Source organism: Sprattus sprattus, assembly GCF_963457725.1.
Source record: "Sprattus sprattus genome assembly, chromosome: 16".
NCBI classification, from domain to species: Eukaryota; Metazoa; Chordata; class Actinopteri; order Clupeiformes; family Clupeidae; genus Sprattus; species Sprattus sprattus.
The window spans coordinates 9,880,561-9,897,260 of NC_137914.1; the positions used below are offsets into that span (position 1 = coordinate 9,880,561).

Sequence of the window (16,700 nt, forward strand, 5' to 3'; positions counted from 1 at the left end):
GTCACATTCTTCAAAACTTTATCATAACCCACAAACAAAACGAATACATCGTTGACACTCATGTCCCGTTTTATAATAATGTCGCTGATTTTAAAGAAAATAATTGATACTCAATGTAAAATTGTAAGTATTGCTTTTGAATAAAACTCTTCCTGAGCTACTTGTCCGTTAAAGACCAAAATTAATGCTGTATGGTAATGACATGTCTTCATTGTTCGTGCTATGACTGCGAAGCATGGGCTTCATGAAATAGAAACTAACTGCCTGCATGTTATGTTGGGTAGGTGATGCCACATCTGCACTACTCAACAGTGGTAGTCTCTAGTCTAGACCGTATTCTCATCCCACGTTTGTTGAGACAATTTGACCTCTAGCATAATGCGTTCTCTTCTTTAAAAAACCCTTATTATCAATACAGAGATGACAGCAGAGGTAGAGATATGGTCGCACCCACCTAGTGAACACCTTTTCATAATGCATGCATCCAATAGGAAACAATCTATCTCGGCTGTTCAGTGCCCCGAAATCTGAACTCTTCTTTTTTCCCTAACTGGTTTATGACTGACTTTACATGGATGAAGTCGTGTAGCAGACGCTTTTTTCCAAAGCTACGTACAAAGGAGAAAAACAATCAAGCTATGAGCAAGAGACCTAGTGTAACAATGAACACTACTTTACAAAAGGAATAAAACGTGCAGGAATGTAACTACTGTAAGTGCAATTTAAGTACTATAGAATAGCATACAGATGTCTAATTGCATGTCTAAGTTTCCTCTACACTACCACAGGGAAAAAAACAGACCATGATCTCAAAGACAATCATGGGTAGCTTAATGGTCCCATGATATAAGGGAACATTTAGGAGCAGTGAGATAACAGGTTAGGGCGGACCACTACACTACAAGTTATACCCGCCAGCTTCTTTTCTTTCTTTTTTTAAGTAATATGGAGGGGACATGTGCATAGGGAAGGGTAATTGTAGGGTGTGGTTGAATTTGGCTTCTGGCAGATGCTGATTTTACTCAGACAGATTTACTGTGGGCAATTGTACTTCCCATATTACAGAGCAACACTTTGTCTTTTATAAAATGTGGGACAAAGTCCATGTTTAATGCAATTCCCAAAAGATTTCCATCAGAAAATACAGTCTTTCAAAAGCCGTATGTATACCTGGTACAGTAAATCATTTGCTTGCAGTTAATACACTATAAAATACTGAGATGTATGTTACATCAAACAAGACATAACAGAAACATACAAATAAATCAGTTTAATACATTGAGGATATGATAAAATGCATATTTTACAGAATTTATACACTGTTTAAACAGACTTATCGAGACCGATCTGGTAAGACTATTTGATTTGGAAGCTAATCGTGAAAAACTAAATTAAGTTAAATTAAGTTATTTTCTCCTGCTAAATACAATAGTGTCATTCACTGGAAAAAAAATCATAAATCATGGCAGTGCACAGGACAGTTTTAGCTTAAAATTCAGACACAATGACCAAGGACTCTAAGATGGCCATTTTACTGAAGGTACCCACAATGCACCTCTTTCTCAAGGATCCTATGTGCTGCAGGTGACGAATCCACACCTTGAAGCTGAAAGTTCTGCATATTCTTACATTTTACACTGAGGAAAATGTCTCTTGTCTTGCTCTACCACACACTGTTTTTTCCAGAGGTCATCAGTCATAGTGTAATGCCGTGTAAAAGATTATCCATACCACCTGAAATAAAACAGTGAATGGGGATAAATGTTAAATTCAAGATCACTATACTGTTCCTTACTTTGTCAGGTTATCGGGGTTACAGGAAGAGAAACAACGGTGCATTCTAATCAAGCTTAGTCACAGTGGGAAATGTGTCATGACTATTTAAAGCATCTACACAGAATCTCTTACTTTTCAACTTCTCAAAAGGAACACCCTGAAATGGAAATAATCCACCTTCATAATAAAGTATATTATGTACCCTAACCTTAAATTGTAGCTCAGAGTTTCAACAGATAGCTTGTTTATAATCTGAGCATCTGTAATAGGTGTATAGGGACCAGCCAATTAAAGTGTGACCGTAGTCCCTTAATTCATCAAGCATAGCGAATTTGAGAGCTTAAAACCCAGGAAACATTTGGAATATGCAAAACATATTATGAATTACCAAACATAGAATAGCTAGACATCCAGCATTACACAATGATAAAGCAGATGCATTACTCAGAATATGAAGGTAGGTTTCTCAATAATTACATCATGTTCAGTCAATTCAGTCAATAGGAGTATAGTCAAAAGTTTGTTTAGACTACAAACACATTCATGTTGTTTAGCCATCTTTTTGTTGCTATTTGTGACACGTTTGTAGTATCAACAACCCTTCTCCATGAATATTTTTACTTCAGGGTTTATAAAAGCCTTTGTTTTTCTTTGGGCACAAACTTTCCAGACCAAAACAAAGCCACATTGAGTGACAGCATTTAGGCCCACAAGCTGAACAAAAACGGTGATGTACCCCACATGCAATGCTGAACAATAACAAGGTCCCACTGTTTTGGAATAATCTTCCTTGCACTGAACACAACATAGCTAAGAAGCTACTTTAGATGGACTGATAGACCCCTTTTGATCGACTGAATTATTAAAAGATTAGTGCCAGGTTTAGAGTTGAAGCCTGAACTGAAATGTCACCTCTCTCATAGGGTCCACCAGACAGTATCACCCATCAATGAGCCAGTGGGTATTACATTTACATAGGTAAACTAATGTATGGGGGGTCAAGTAATTGGAAAAATGTAGAAAACACAGACAACTTTACCATCATAGCCAAAAGTGAGACCATAAATATTATTGGAAACTGGATTTATCTACCTTGCTATTTAGGACTCGAAAAAGAGGATCGAATAGAAAACAAACATATGCTTACATTGCTAATCCCACAAATCCTTTCAGCGGTGCAATACCCCATATTACTCCGAGAATAATTGCAATGATTTGCCTGATCCAGTAGATCACATCCAAGAACTCATCCTGTGAAGCAAAAAGAAAGGTTAGTTTTGTTATTTTATTTTATTATCAATGAGTCTTAAAAGAAAATATTAAACTAAAGGTCCTCCCTCACAACACTCCGTTTTACTGCTCCAGTCTATAATTACTTCGGGTCTGTTTAATCATTAGATTGTACTCCCAAGGTTGTATGTATTGGGGGGCATGCCAGCCTACCAAACATATCTCTGCATGAGCTTTGTATTTCAGTTAATGTGGTCTTGGTTGTAAGCACCTCCTTGGTCGTGGTATTTGACAACAACTTCACAAATTCCCACTTCAGCTTTGTAAATATTTAACGTTAATGTTAGCTATGAAATGTGTAGCTGAGCCAGAGAAATGCTTGTTAGCATATATAGGACCAAATGTCGGGTGTTTCACAACCCCCATGCCGGAACAAATGCTAAAGAATCTCCTAGTAATATTATGCGTCGCCTAATAAGGAGAGACCCCAACTTTGAGATCTTGCGTTAATCCATTCACGACCTCCCACGTCAGATGATCTGACAGCAAAATATAGTAGCTACGCAAGCTAACAAGCTAGCTAGACAACTAACGCACCTAACCCAGTTCTGCCACGAACAAGCTAATATCAAAAACAAGTTAAAAAAAAAAAACAATTCTTGGGGGAGAAATTGTTTTTCTAGATTTTGCTTTTTCAATCACACGGATCATAATTACCTTCTCTTCCCATACAGCGTTAGAATTGAAGGCTTTGCTCCATGTGGACTGCTTCACTCCACCGTTGGCGAGATGAACTTCTTCTTTCTTTTTTGAGCTGTTCGTCATTCTCTGGAACTGCCACTGGGTATCGCTGAATCCTTGAACAGAGCAACACAATTTTAGAAATTGTGCAAAATATCTCCGATTCTACTGAGAAGCGGTAAAACTCGGAATAAATGCACTGCTGACTCTTCAGATTGGTGTCGAAGATCTACAAGCCGCACTGTTCAGGCATGCGCAGAGTCCATTTGACCCTAGGCCGAGAGCCAATGATAAAATGCGACGTCCACGCACGCTCAACGCACTGGAGTTTGTTTGAACGTCTCTCAAATTAAATAGCGCCATCTGCAGTTGGAAGACGGACACTGGATGTGTGAATTAATTAATCAATAAATCAATAAATGACACATGAGCACATGAATGAATAATATACTGTATATATTATATACATGATGTTCTGTTTTTTCACAATTTCATTTTTATCATCATGTTATCGGGTGAATAGTGAAGGCTTTACTGCGACGGTCATTTTCATTAGTGTAAAATAAAATAAAATAAAGAGGACCACACAAAAAGCCTTACTAAACTATATGTAATCTTGTGACGTCGATATTTGGTCATCATTGCCATACATTGCCATTTGCCATTTGGTCATCATAGCCATACATGGGCTAATCGATGTGAAGTGAAGACGAGTTTCAAAGGTCGCAAAAGCATCCTTATGCCCATCAGTAAAGTTGGGGGAAAGATATAGGCTATACTCATAGGCTGTGAAAACTATTTAGGCTACAGGTCCTTTGCAAGAACTTAATGGACTCCATAAAGTATGCTGACAAGTCTTTAATCCGTAACCTTATTTTATGATCCTCAGTAATATTAACAGCCCGCATTATTTTTCCATTAATAACACATTTATAAAGTTTTTTTAATAACAGTCCCACATACCCACTGAACACTCATCTCGGATTGGTAACTGTCTGTGACTACAAAATCACTTTGAAATTTGAAATTGATGGTCCAAGTTTGAAGATTATCTGCACTGGACAGAACAAAGGGGATGACTGTGTTCACATAACTAACTTCACCTCTGAGTCTGTCCATGAGCTCATGCCGACCAGAGGTTTGGTAGCCAGTGACGCTCTGGATCACGTGTCCCAACCCTAGGTACGTACGTCGTAGTTTCTTTTCCCTTCTCTTTCAGCCGAGATCGATTCGTAATAAACAAGAACTAGGGGGCCATTGTCGCTCCCCCGCCCTGGTGGCCAATATCACATTTACAACGAGCACCTAAGAGAGAAGTTCCACCTCACTTCAGTTGGCATCAAAGGGTACCTAAATCTCCTATTAATTATTTATTTACGTGTTCCACTGGTGAGCTTGCTGTTTGTTGTCGATTTCTTCTGCCACATCTGCTGGATCAAGTGCACGGTAAGTTAGATCTGTGTTTAACATGCGTAACACTGTTTCTGTGCAGCAACTGGGACTAAGTTATAATCGCAAGCTAGCTAACATTGCCTTCGTACTGCTACGCAGAGCCAATTTAGCTAGTTGACTGGCTACATGAAGTCGCTTGTGTAAAATGGCGACAGTAGGTGGGGGGCGCCGAGTCTGATTTTGGGGTATAGTGTTTTTCGATCATTTCGATTAGGTTGGTTAACTATGTTTGCGAGGTCCGTGATATCACTGCCTCCGAGACTGAAACTTCAGCAGATGGGCACCACGCGCTTGTTTTGCTCCAAGCATTAATATCAGGGTTTCCGATGTTGGTTTCAACGGGATGTTACCCCGTAACCACACAAAACATCTCCCTGAATTTAATACACCCCACACTCTTTCACCAAAACGACAGACACACGAGGTTGCCACAACTTCGTTTTAGGTAGGAACCACAATGCATGATTGATAGTGTACACATAAATCACGCTCTGTTGCTTTTGTTTGCAGATAGTGGATGCCTCAAATTTTGATTTGTCTGGCTGCATACATTTATTATTTTACTTCATAAACATTAAAGAATGTCATTATTTAAGAGTAAGTTGTTTACCTGTTTGCCCTAAAAAAAACTGTATGTCTAGTAAGTGTTTTCGAAACTTGCATGTTGTTTGTGACAGTTTTGAAATGTTATGATGTAAGGGGTCTTCTATAAGTCTTCCTCTGCATCCATAGGGTGTCACTTGGTCGATTATTTTTTCACCGAACTTTTAACTGAGGGACAGGGTTGCTTTGCACAGACCACAAATGTGCCCCACAATGGATCCTATTAATCTCTGTTATGACATGCCGCCTGCCACACCCCCTATATGATTGTATCTTAAAACAAGACAGACATTCGGGGCATTGCACCACCATACTCTCATTCTCTCTCTGGATTGTTGAATGTGATGAACATTATATTAATGAAAAGATCATGACTGTATGGGATACCTACATTTGTGGAACCCCAGCAGTCAAGTGGATAACCCAAATTATTTCACAGGGGTCAGTTCAGGTTTGAGCACTGTAGAGAGATGAGTAGTGATCATGATGACAGACAAATCTGTAGTGAGGGAGATGAAATGTATGCAAATTTTACATTGCATGGGTACTGTACTAGAGTACTTGAATGATAACACAACTAAAAGGAAGCTCACGGCCTCTTTTCCAAATGAGCATATTTGATGCTATGACAACGTACAACTTCTTTTCCAAATGTTTTTTTTTTTTGGATGATATGACCATATCAGATGTATTTTAGGTGTAGGCCTACTCCAGTCAGTGAAGTGGATGGGACTTTTTTTCTTTTTTTTTTTAGGGCCATACCGCGTTGAATATTTTAGGGGGACAGTGTCACTTTGGAGTGGGACCCGCTGTGAGCCTCCATCCCTGCTCCATGTACTGTCATTTCAGAACCGTCCAACCCATCCATTGAACCAGGGCCCGGGAGCAGGTTCGATTGATGGCGGACTGCGGCAGCAGTCCTGAGAAGTAGGGGCGCAGGGATTGCGCTCGCTTGTGCATCCTGAGCGCTTGCTCTCTCTCTTGCCCGCTTGTGCATCCTGAGCTAGCGGTTTTGGTCAGCAGGAGCTGGCGTTGCAGTGTCTCGCTGGATAAGAGGCTGTGATGTCAGCCATTTTAGGTTGGACAGCGGAGCGCGTGGTGGTGTGCCGCCATTTTTTCTCCCCCCCCCCCCCCCCCCCTTTCCCTCCCCTGCCCTCCTCCTCTTCCTCTGCCCCCTTCCACCTCTCCCTCCTCCCCTTCCTTTTTTAACAACTGAGCCTTTACGCCTGAGGTGGCCATAGATGGGTCCAAGCTTTCCCTCTCTCCCTCCCTCTCTCTCTCTCACCATTTAAAAAAAAAGAAAAAGGAAAACAGACTGGGTTTCCAAACTGGCTCTTACTGCATACTGGGAGGATTTCTTTAGGGTTGGTTATTTTGTTTGTTGGTTTCGAGCTGCATTGCCAAATGGCTGGGTGAAGGCCTATCTTTTAAGGGTCATTCTTTGAGTGTGTGTGTGTGTGTGTTAGAGTGTGTGTGTGTGTGTGTGTGTTAGAGTGTGTGTGTGTGTGTGTGTGTGTGTGTGTGTGTGTGTGTGTGTGTGTGTGTTAGAGTGTGTGTGTGTGTGTGTGTGTGTGTGTGTGTGTGTGTGTGTGTGTGTGTGTGTGTGTTGGGGGCTGGGTGGCGAATACAGGGTTGGTAGGTATAGCCCTGTCTGTGCACAGGCTAGCCTTAGTGTAGGGACATGGTGTGTTTTCTTGTGGGCCAAGCATAGATGGAAATAAACAGCTCCTGGCTCAAGTGAGGCACTCAATGGCGCACAAACAGAAATAGGGAGAGGGGCTTAAAAATGAGAGAAAGAGAGAGTGTTGCCGGCATAGATGATAGTGTGATGGCGAGGACGACCACACCTTCGAGACACGGACACCGCCAAACGCAGCGCTGAAATAGGAGCAGGGCTGGGACTCTGGAGTCACCGCTCACAGTAGTGTGCGGAATAAACAAGACAGCGAGAGGCAGCCAGAAAGCCTCACTGTGTGTGTTGTGTGTGTGTGTGTGTGTTTTTGTGTGTGTGTAATTCCGTGTGTGGGGTGACTACTACCGGAGTGCTTGTGTGTGTAATAGGGTATGTGTGTGTGTGTATGTGCGAGGGAGAGGGAGTCTTGGGGGTGAGCAGCAGTAGGGTGGGGGGGTGTAGGGGTGGTAGGACGGCCGGTTGCCATGGGGATAGTAACACACCAGTGGCGCTGCCGACCTGTCTCCCAGCAGACCGAGCCGAACTTGTTGAGAGAGGGAAATGGAGTGAGAGTGGGGGAGGGGAGAGCCATGCAGGCGGTCAGGCAAGCAGGCGGATTGTTGGAGTAGCTACAGCCCTCTCTCTCCCTGCTCACCCACTCAAATGGACAAGCACACCAATGTACTCCAAGTCAGTGGGCAGACACTGGTCTTGGTAGAATGTTTTTCAAACGTTCGGCGAGTAAATACATTCAAAGTAGAAGGAGCGCTGACGACTCTTCTCAGAGACGTCGACTCGCCCCGTCACTACCCAGCTTCTAAAATTGGCACCTCTGCCAAGGCGAGGCTGTAGAGACTGGTCAGTGTTATGATTGAGGGACATGCAGGACATGTGACATGGCTTATTTACGTGCTTGGAGGGTACAAAAACAATCCGCCCTGTGCCGGGCCAGTTCTCCTCACGGGGGGGGGGGGCCTAAAATATCAGGGCCTTTTATCCCGCCCCGAATTCAGCAGTAAACAGTGCTAGGGGTTAAGTTTGTTGTTGTTTGTCGGCAGGTTTTTTTTTCTCACTCTTTTGTTTGTGTGTTTGTTTGTAAGAACGGCTTACATGTTAACATGGCTTATGTTAATGATGACTCATTAAATTCTTCCAACGTGGCTGGTGACTAAAGTGCCAAAGCATGTTACTGAAATGACTCGCCAGACTATCCCGGACGCTTCGTGGCGTTGGCTGCTCAAGGTTGGACATGGTCTACTTGGTAACTTTGCTCATAATTATTATTTAATTTTTTTTTAAATGTATCTAGCTGATATTAACCCCCATACCACAAACACTCACACACCACTTTTGCCCCTGAGGTCAGGCTTGCGAATGTTCTGATTTTCAGGAACACGAAGGCCCACGTATCCTGTGATACAGAGGTCAGTGTGAGAGCTTGATAAGACTCGATCAGATTTGGCCAAGGGCTTCATTGGTAGCCATTGTCCCCTTCAGCTTGCCTGCTGGCTGGAGGCTGGCAAAGCACACAAAATTCAGCGCGGCCTCTAGGTTGTCCACTGGCTCCACGGCTCACAGTAGAACATTCCAGAGGCTTCGAAGTACGCCAGAAAGGAGGAGGGAGGGAGGGGGAGGAAGGGAGGGAGGGCGAAAATGGGGAGAGAACGACCGTGTGTGATTGTTGTGGGGGTAGAGGTAGAGAAGCAGCACGGAGGTATGTGTGGGTGTGGGGTGTGGGGTGGGGGTGGGGGGGGGATCAGGGCAGACAAATCTTTGCTGAAACACCTTGCTTCTTCCTCGGCACTGCGACAGTTATCACCCCCCCCCCCCCCCACACACACACACACACACATACACACACTCTCACACATACAGATATACACGCATACAGACACACACTGTCCCCCCAGACACACACACACACACACACACACCAACACTCTCTTGGCCCAGTCCTCCCGCCCATCCCCCACTCGCCTTCTCTCTCTCTCTCCTCCCTCAGGGCTCTGGCCCACGTGATGGATGGTAAGCCCTGCCCACCCCACAACCCTTTTGTGCAGGTCATGTGACTCTCAAGTCTTGGCAGGGCCGTGCCCCCTCATGCAGAACCGAGTGGCAGTAGGGTAGTAAGGCCTAACGGAAGGGCAGTTCCGCCACAACCAAAGACAGGACGCGGAATATTTCATTGTCGAGTGCGGGCCGCAGTCTCTTCTGTCTCCAACCCGTCTGCTGGCTCGCCCTTCGTGGGCAAGCGCCCACCTCACGCAATAAACCTCTCGCGAATACAAGACAAAACAGCCAAGACCAACAAACAGAACGACAAACATTTTTTTTTTTAGATGTTTGTGTGTCGCCAGACTTCTGACATTGATCACAGGAAGATCAGCACTGGTTTCGCTCCTCTCCGTCGCAACAGCAGTAGGTTACAGAGTCCAAACCCCCCAGTAGAGGTTATTGGCTCTGCACTCAGTACCATTCAAGCCTGCTGGGGTGTTTGTTAAAGCACTCCTCTGTGTGCTCTCTTTTTGAGTTTGCCATACCCATACCCCCCCTCCCCCCTCTATTTTTGCTCTTTGTAGGTGGCTTGGGCAAGAAAAGCTAGAGGAGGTAGTTATGAGTCTCTCGGGCCTCTCCGGCTGTACCACATAGAAGTGAACTGTGTCAGCTAACCAACAGATGTCTTTGCAAAAGCCCAAACTGTGCCACACTCGAGGCACAAGCCTGTTAGTCTGGTAAGGCCTCACTCAAAGGCCTCGTCAAACTTAAGAGCTCTTCTCTCCCCCAATTCCATACGGAACGCATTCATTTTGATTCTCCAGAGTAGACTCCAACAGAAGGCTGAAGCACTTGAGATCACATCTTGATGCACTTGCTGTGAGGAAAACGGAGAGCACCCTGTTAGTAGTTGTCGTGTCAGTAGCAGAAGCTAAAAGGAAAGCAAGTGCAAGGAAATGCTAGTCCTGAATGCATCTTCCCCCCCCTCCTCAGTGCTGGACAAATGTGCATTACTCATATGCAGTCTATCTCCGCCCCTATCCCTGTTGCTGGGAAAAACCTGTGCCGGTTAAATCTACCGTAAACTTACTGTTGGCAGACCAACTGACCGTGTTTGGATGCCTCAAACTAAGATTAGAGTTAAATGGTGGTGACCTATATTTTTTTGCATAGCCAGGCAGCTGTGAGTGAGGCGGAGAAGGTGTGTGGAAACTGGCGAAGGCAGAATGGTCATTGGTCTGTCATGATCTAGTTGTTGTGTGGGAAGGGCTATCCAGATGAGCACGTCTTGTTCACAGCGCTCTGTGATTTTAGCAGATGCGCCCAGACCTTTTGGTGGTGGGGGTAAGAATATGCATTGTCTATTGCAGACAACTAACCAGTGGGTCTAAAAGTTTGTGTGCATTTGTGGTATTGGGGTTATTCCCTGCACTTTATTATTTTCTGAATAATAATAAGTGTGTGATCTCATCTTATCATACAGGTTGGTTAAGGGCAGTCCTTCTGAACAGTGCTTTCCAGGGTGTCGTGGTGGTAGCAGTCGGGGGAAGGGGACAGAGGTCACATTCGAGCTTCTAACAGACAGAATGAGAGGCCATGAAAGAGCTTTGTGAAGTCTCTGTTGTCTAGGAACACATCCACATTCAAGTCAGGTTCTGTGGATGGGATAAGTGGGGATTTAGTCGTTAAGTGACATAAATAGATCACTGGAGTGCGTTCAGCCTGGGCCCACAAAAGCTCAATGTGTTTTAACACCCCATTCTTATATTCAATGCTGGGTCAAATGCTTAGCTACTGACAATCACATATAGTTTTGTGGTGAGGAGATTATGATGTTACCATATTTGTTTTTGTTTTGTTTGGTATTTGATTATTTGTTTTTGTTTGTTTGTCTCACCCTAACTATACAATATATTCTAAAGTTGTACTGATATAATTGTGGTATTCAGGGAATTAATATCTAATAATCTTCTACTTAATAGTAATTCCACTTTAATTGTTCCCCCAGTGACTGTGGTTGTAGTATAATTAATATTTTTAATTCACACTTAGTTAATCACTTCACTCTGCTCTTATTCCACAGGTTTCTTTATTGATGCCTGAATCACACCTAACAACAAGAGACACAAACTGATGGATTGACTGGCCTGGAAGCCAGGTAGCATCGCAGACCTGCCTCTATGGCCCACCCATAACTCCGTCAACTACCAAACTGCAAGTGTACAGAAAAAGTCTTCTAGTCTACCCAGCTTCTTGGCTCAAGCCATGGCTAGCAAGCGGAAGTCGACCATTCCTTGCATGATCCCAGTGAAGACCATTCATTTGAGGGATGAGCTTGAGCAAGACCTGTCTTGCCTGACTAAGGACAGTGCCTACCCATCCAGGGAGGACATGTACAGTCAGGGTTACTTTGACCTTGGCGAGTCTTCCAGGCACGACTCGGGTGACGCCCTGAAAGATGGCGGCACTTACACCTGCAGGCCGTGTAACTTTGAAACCCTGGACCTGAACCTCTTCCTGGATCACGTCTACAGCGGCCATCCGGAGTTCCGGTCGGACCCCAGCTTCCACTGTGTGGACTGCGGGGTGACTGCGGCCAAGTTCGAGGGCCTGGCCCTGCACAATGCGCGGGTTCACCCGAGCACGGTCACCACGACGCTGCAGCTGAGAAAGAGGGACCGGAAGGTCATCGTGGAGCAGAGTATCATCCTGGGCCCCGGCGACAGCCTCATCTCCAAGGAGTCTGAGATCTCTATTACCAAGACGCCCATCATGAAGATGCTGAGGGGGAAATCGGAGCATCCTAAGAGGATAGTGGTTTCACACTCCGTCGCGGACGACTCGAGGCTGGAGGCCGTGTCCAGGCCAGCCGAGAAGAAAGACCCCCCTACCATAACTGTTACACATGTGCCCACTATCGTCCACAATGGTTCAACAAGCAAAGTGACATTACCGTCCGCCATACAGATCGTCAATGGCTCCGGAGCACTTCCTATTCTCAAGACCGCCGTCACGCAGGTGGTGTCGGTGGTCCAGAACCGGAACTTCCATCATCAGTCTGCGCCCATCACCGTCTCCTCCTCACCCGCCTCCTCCTGCATCTCCGTCTCCAGCTCCAAACACATGCCCAAGGTCATGATCCCTCTCAGCAGCATTCCCACGTACAATGCTGCCATGGACAACAGCAGCTTCCTCAAGACGTCCTTCAGTAAGTTCCCCTACCCAACTAAAGCGGAGCTCTGCTACCTGACCGTGGTCACCAAGTACCCCGAAGAGCAGATCAAAATATGGTTCACGGCTCAGAGGCTGAAGCAAGGTATCAGCTGGTCGCCCGAGGAGATCGAGGACGCTCGGAGGAAGATGTTCAACACGATCATACAGACAGCGCCCTCATCTGGTCAGCACCATCAACAGCAGCACACAGCACGCCATACCCACCACGCCCATCAAACCATCACAGTCCTGCCCGCCCACCTGGGCGCCACCGGCATCCCCCACATCCTCCAGGGCAGCCTGATGAGCCAGGGAGGGGTCATCGTCACGCAGCCCATGATGGCCAACGGCATCCAGGTCAGCAGCGCTCCAATGGCCTTGGCAGTCACTCCCAAGCCCCAGAGCGCCACCAAGCCGATGATGCAGGCCAGGCCTGCCGCCGCCCTGGTGGCCGATAAAGGAGTCAGCATGGTGGTGGGCACAGTGGGAAGCAGCAGCAGTCTGAATTACACGATCAGCAGCAGTAACGCCGGTGGGAGCAGCAGTAGCCTCAGCAGCTCCAGCAGCATCATAAGTAGCGCAAGCAGCAGAAGTTTCAACAGTAGCAGTGTGAGTAGCAGCAAGACTAGTGTGATTAGCACTGGTGCAGGCACCACCACCACCACCAGCGGCCATGGCAAAACTAGCATCAACATTAACAGTAATGCCAGTAACACAACTAAAATCAATAACACCAACAAAAGCACTGAAAACGGCAAGAGCGCAGCAAATAGCAAAAGCCCTGCACCCAGCACCACAAAAACCAAAACTAACCAGGATGCCAAGATAGGCAACAATGGTAAGGACAGCAGCAGCAGCAGTAGCAGCAGCACTGTGAAGAGTACTAATGATGGCAAAGCCTCTCCTGACATCAAATCTAGCACTGACAGCAAAAACAGTACTGACGCCAAGAGCGACCGTAAGGCTGACGGCAAAAGCAATGGTACCAGCCCCACCACCAATGCCATCACCACAAACACCAACTCAAACAGCACCTGTGCCACAGCCGCAGACACGGCAACATCCACTACAGTCACCACCAACAGTGGTAGCAGCAGCAGCAGCAGCAGCAAGAAAGGAGAGACAACAACGGCGGCAGCCTCGTCACCAACCCCCAGCTCTCGCACCCTTCCCAGCACCAGTTTCCTGGATCCTAATTTCAAGCAAAACAAGAAGTCCCAAGAGCAACTTGCCGCCCTGAAGGAGAGTTTCCTCAACAACCAGTTCCCCAACCAGGACGAAGTGAACCGGCTCACCAGCCTGACGGGCCTATCCGTGCGCGAGGTGCGCAAGTGGTTCAGCGACCGGCGCTACCACTTCCGAAACCTAAAAGGCCCACGGACAAGTACGGGGGGTCAAGCTTCAGCCACAGATAAAAGTGCCTCCCCTGCTCCTGCGTCCTCAGATGCGGCATCATCCGCCGCAGACAGACCCAAAACACCCCCGCCGACACCGGTAAGCCCTCAACAACAGCAGCAGCAGACCACGTCCCCCACCACGCCGTCACGGCGACCACCTCGGCCCCCGTCCCCCGATTTCACGGCCATCCGGTATAAAGAACGCGAGCCCCACCAGCTGGTCGCCCTTGAGGCCAGCTTTGCACAGGATCCCGAACCCTCCTCTGAGCAGGTGGACCGGCTGAGGCAGGAGACCAAAATGACACGGCGGGAGATCCACGGGTGGTTTGCGGAGCGACGGAAAAGAGCTGCTGTCGAGAAGAAGAAGGAGGATGCTGAAAAGGCCGATAAGGAGGAGGCAGAGGCCATCGTCGGCGAGGAAGGGGAGAAGAGTGAACCCGTGAAGGAGGAATCGGAGGAAAAGATGAACACCGACGAGCAATCGGGAGACGCGTCGTCTCAACAAGGAAAAGATGAGAAACAGAAAGAGGATTCCCCTAAAGTCAACCCCATCAAGATAAATCTAAAAATGCTCAAAGTGACTGAATCCAACGGGAAAGATGGTGAGGGCAACCCGCCGGCCCAGAGTGATCTTCCAAAAACACCCACTCCGGCTGCCCCAACATCGCCAATCCCTATTCCCTCGACCCCGTACCGCGGCAAGAAAACAGCCGACCAGCTTCACGCACTGAAGCTAGCCTTTGCTCGCACCCAGTGGCCAGGCAGCCCGCAGTACGACGAGCTGATGGCTAGAACAGGCCTCCCGAGACCCGAGGTAGTGCGCTGGTTCGGCGACTGTCGCTACGTCCTCAAAAACGGGCAGCTGAAGTGGCTCGAGAGCTACCAGGCCATAGTGGAAGAGGAGGACTTCCAGAAGGCCAACCTGGATGTGCTGAAGGAGCACCTGGAGGCGCACGGGAAGCTGGAGGAGACCCAAGCGAAGGAGCTGGCTAAGGCCAGCAGCCTGACAGAAGACCTTGTTCGCCGGTGGTTCATCAACAAGGCGCCACTGCTGCTGGCGTCCAAGGAGGGAGAGAAGGAAGGCGGGACAGCGGCGCCACAGAAGGAAGACGGGACAGTGGTGCCAGAGAAGGAAGGCGGGACGACGGCAACAGAGAAGGAAGGCGGGACTACGGCGACAGAGGTGGAGGCCGTGGTTGTTGCCGTGGCAGTGGAGAAGGAGAAGGAGAAGGAGAAGGAGGAGGAAAATGAGAAGGATGTGGAGAAGGAGAAGGAGAAGGAGTCCAAGGTGGAAGGAACTCCTGCAGCGGGTGAGCAGGACCAAGGAATTGGAAGCGAGGAGAAGACGGAGCAGTCGTCTTCAGGCAGTGCTGTCTCCACCAGCGAGTCTGCAGAGACGATGGCCGCTGAGGTGAAATCTACAGATCCAAATCAAGGTATGTCATGATCTGGCACTTGTCATGACGGTATAGAACTGCAAATCATCCATGAAAGAGTGATATCTCTGCACGGGGGCATTTTCATGGCCACCTCACTTCAGTATGAACTCACTACTCGATTTGAATTAGGCTAACTCAAACAACATTTCTTAGTATTTTTAGAGAATGATCACTGGAACACGTGTGTGTGTGTCGTCTGTGTCTGTGTCTGTGTCTGTCTCTGTGTCTGTGTCTGTGTTTGTTTACATGGATACGTTGTTGTTCCTAAGGGCCAGAGGTGTAGGAAGTTGATGTAATTTGTCCTCACTATATGTGGCTTATGTTTGGGTAACTGTGTCTATGGATGACGTTACGTCTTGGTGGTACAGATCAAGTCATTTTTTTAATCCAACATATTTTTCTCCATGTTGTTTCATCATGTTTATTGTGTCACTGTTTATTTTCCTGATTTTCTTTCCTTTTTCTTTTTTAACCACAGGAGCTGCCTGAGGGTGCAAGCGCAAGAGGCCTTGAGAGAGTGATGAAGCGCAAGAGAAAGATTGTCTGTGTGTGTGTGTGTGTGTGTGTGTGTGTGTGTGTGTGAGTGTGTGTGTTTGTGTGTGTGAGAGAGAGAGAGCGAGCGAGCGAGAGAGAGAGAGAGAGAGAGAAAGCGAGATCGCCCCGAGGGACGTACAGTATTGGTGGCCTTTACCGGGAGAGTGTGTGACTGTGTGTAAGTGTGTGCGTGTGTGTCATGACAGCAGATGTGATTGTAATGGGATCGCTGGACAGACTCAGACCCACACGGTCTAACCCCTCCCCCCCCCCCCCCCCCCCCCCAACCCAGTCACCACCAGCCTCCATCTCCAGCTGAAACTGGGGAGGGGGTCTCCCCTCCGAGTCTGCTGGGGAGCGGGAGGAGACAAAGGGGGGACTAAGGCTATGCGTTTGGGATGGAGAGAGCAGAGAGAGACAGAAAGAAAGAAAACTATCCACACGAGGAAGAGGAGCATCGTTTGGACTGTACAGATGTGGACCATAGAGGTTTAGGTGTTGTGTTAAGGGAGAATCTGTTCCTAGGAGACATAGTTATGGGGTACGTGATTGTCAACTGCACAGCTCTCATTGAGCTTTTCTGTTATGTGTTTTTTTTTTTTTTTTTTAAACCATGACTGACAAAAGGGCCGCCGAGGACACACGTAT

General features: G+C 47.0%; 2 protein-coding genes across 2 annotated transcripts; one reads left to right on the forward strand and one right to left on the reverse strand.

Moving 5' to 3' along the window:
- Window positions 1-1,255: 1,255 nt before the first annotated feature.
- rab5if (RAB5 interacting factor) lies at window positions 1,256-3,978 on the reverse strand. Its single transcript, XM_080853641.1, has 3 exons — window positions 3,724-3,978; window positions 2,924-3,027; window positions 1,256-1,734 (listed from the first exon to the last, which is right to left on the reverse strand). The coding sequence occupies exons 1-3, from the start codon at window positions 3,829-3,831 to the stop codon at window positions 1,722-1,724; spliced, it is 225 nt and encodes a 74-aa protein (XP_080709767.1). The 5' UTR covers window positions 3,832-3,978; the 3' UTR covers window positions 1,256-1,721.
- Window positions 3,979-4,993: 1,015 nt separating this feature from the next.
- zhx3b (zinc fingers and homeoboxes 3b) lies at window positions 4,994-16,325 on the forward strand. The gene is made up of 3 exons (XM_080854624.1): window positions 4,994-5,193; window positions 11,553-15,515; window positions 15,997-16,325. Exons 2-3 carry the CDS (start codon window positions 11,735-11,737, stop codon window positions 16,005-16,007), a joined length of 3,792 nt encoding a protein of 1,263 aa, XP_080710750.1. The 5' UTR covers window positions 4,994-5,193; window positions 11,553-11,734; the 3' UTR covers window positions 16,008-16,325.
- Window positions 16,326-16,700: the final 375 nt, after the last annotated feature.

Bases quoted from the DNA above. Each gene is read 5' to 3' on its own strand.
- rab5if (XM_080853641.1), bottom strand. From the start codon at position 3,831: ATGACGAACAGCTCAAAAAAGAAAGAAGAAGTTCATCTCGCCAACGGT. The intron at 3,028-3,723 runs GTAATTATGATC...TTTGCTTCACAG, and splicing joins ACGCTGTATGGGAAGAGAAG to GATGAGTTCTTGGATGTGAT.
- zhx3b (XM_080854624.1), top strand. From the start codon at position 11,735: ATGGCTAGCAAGCGGAAGTCGACCATTCCTTGCATGATCCCAGTGAAG.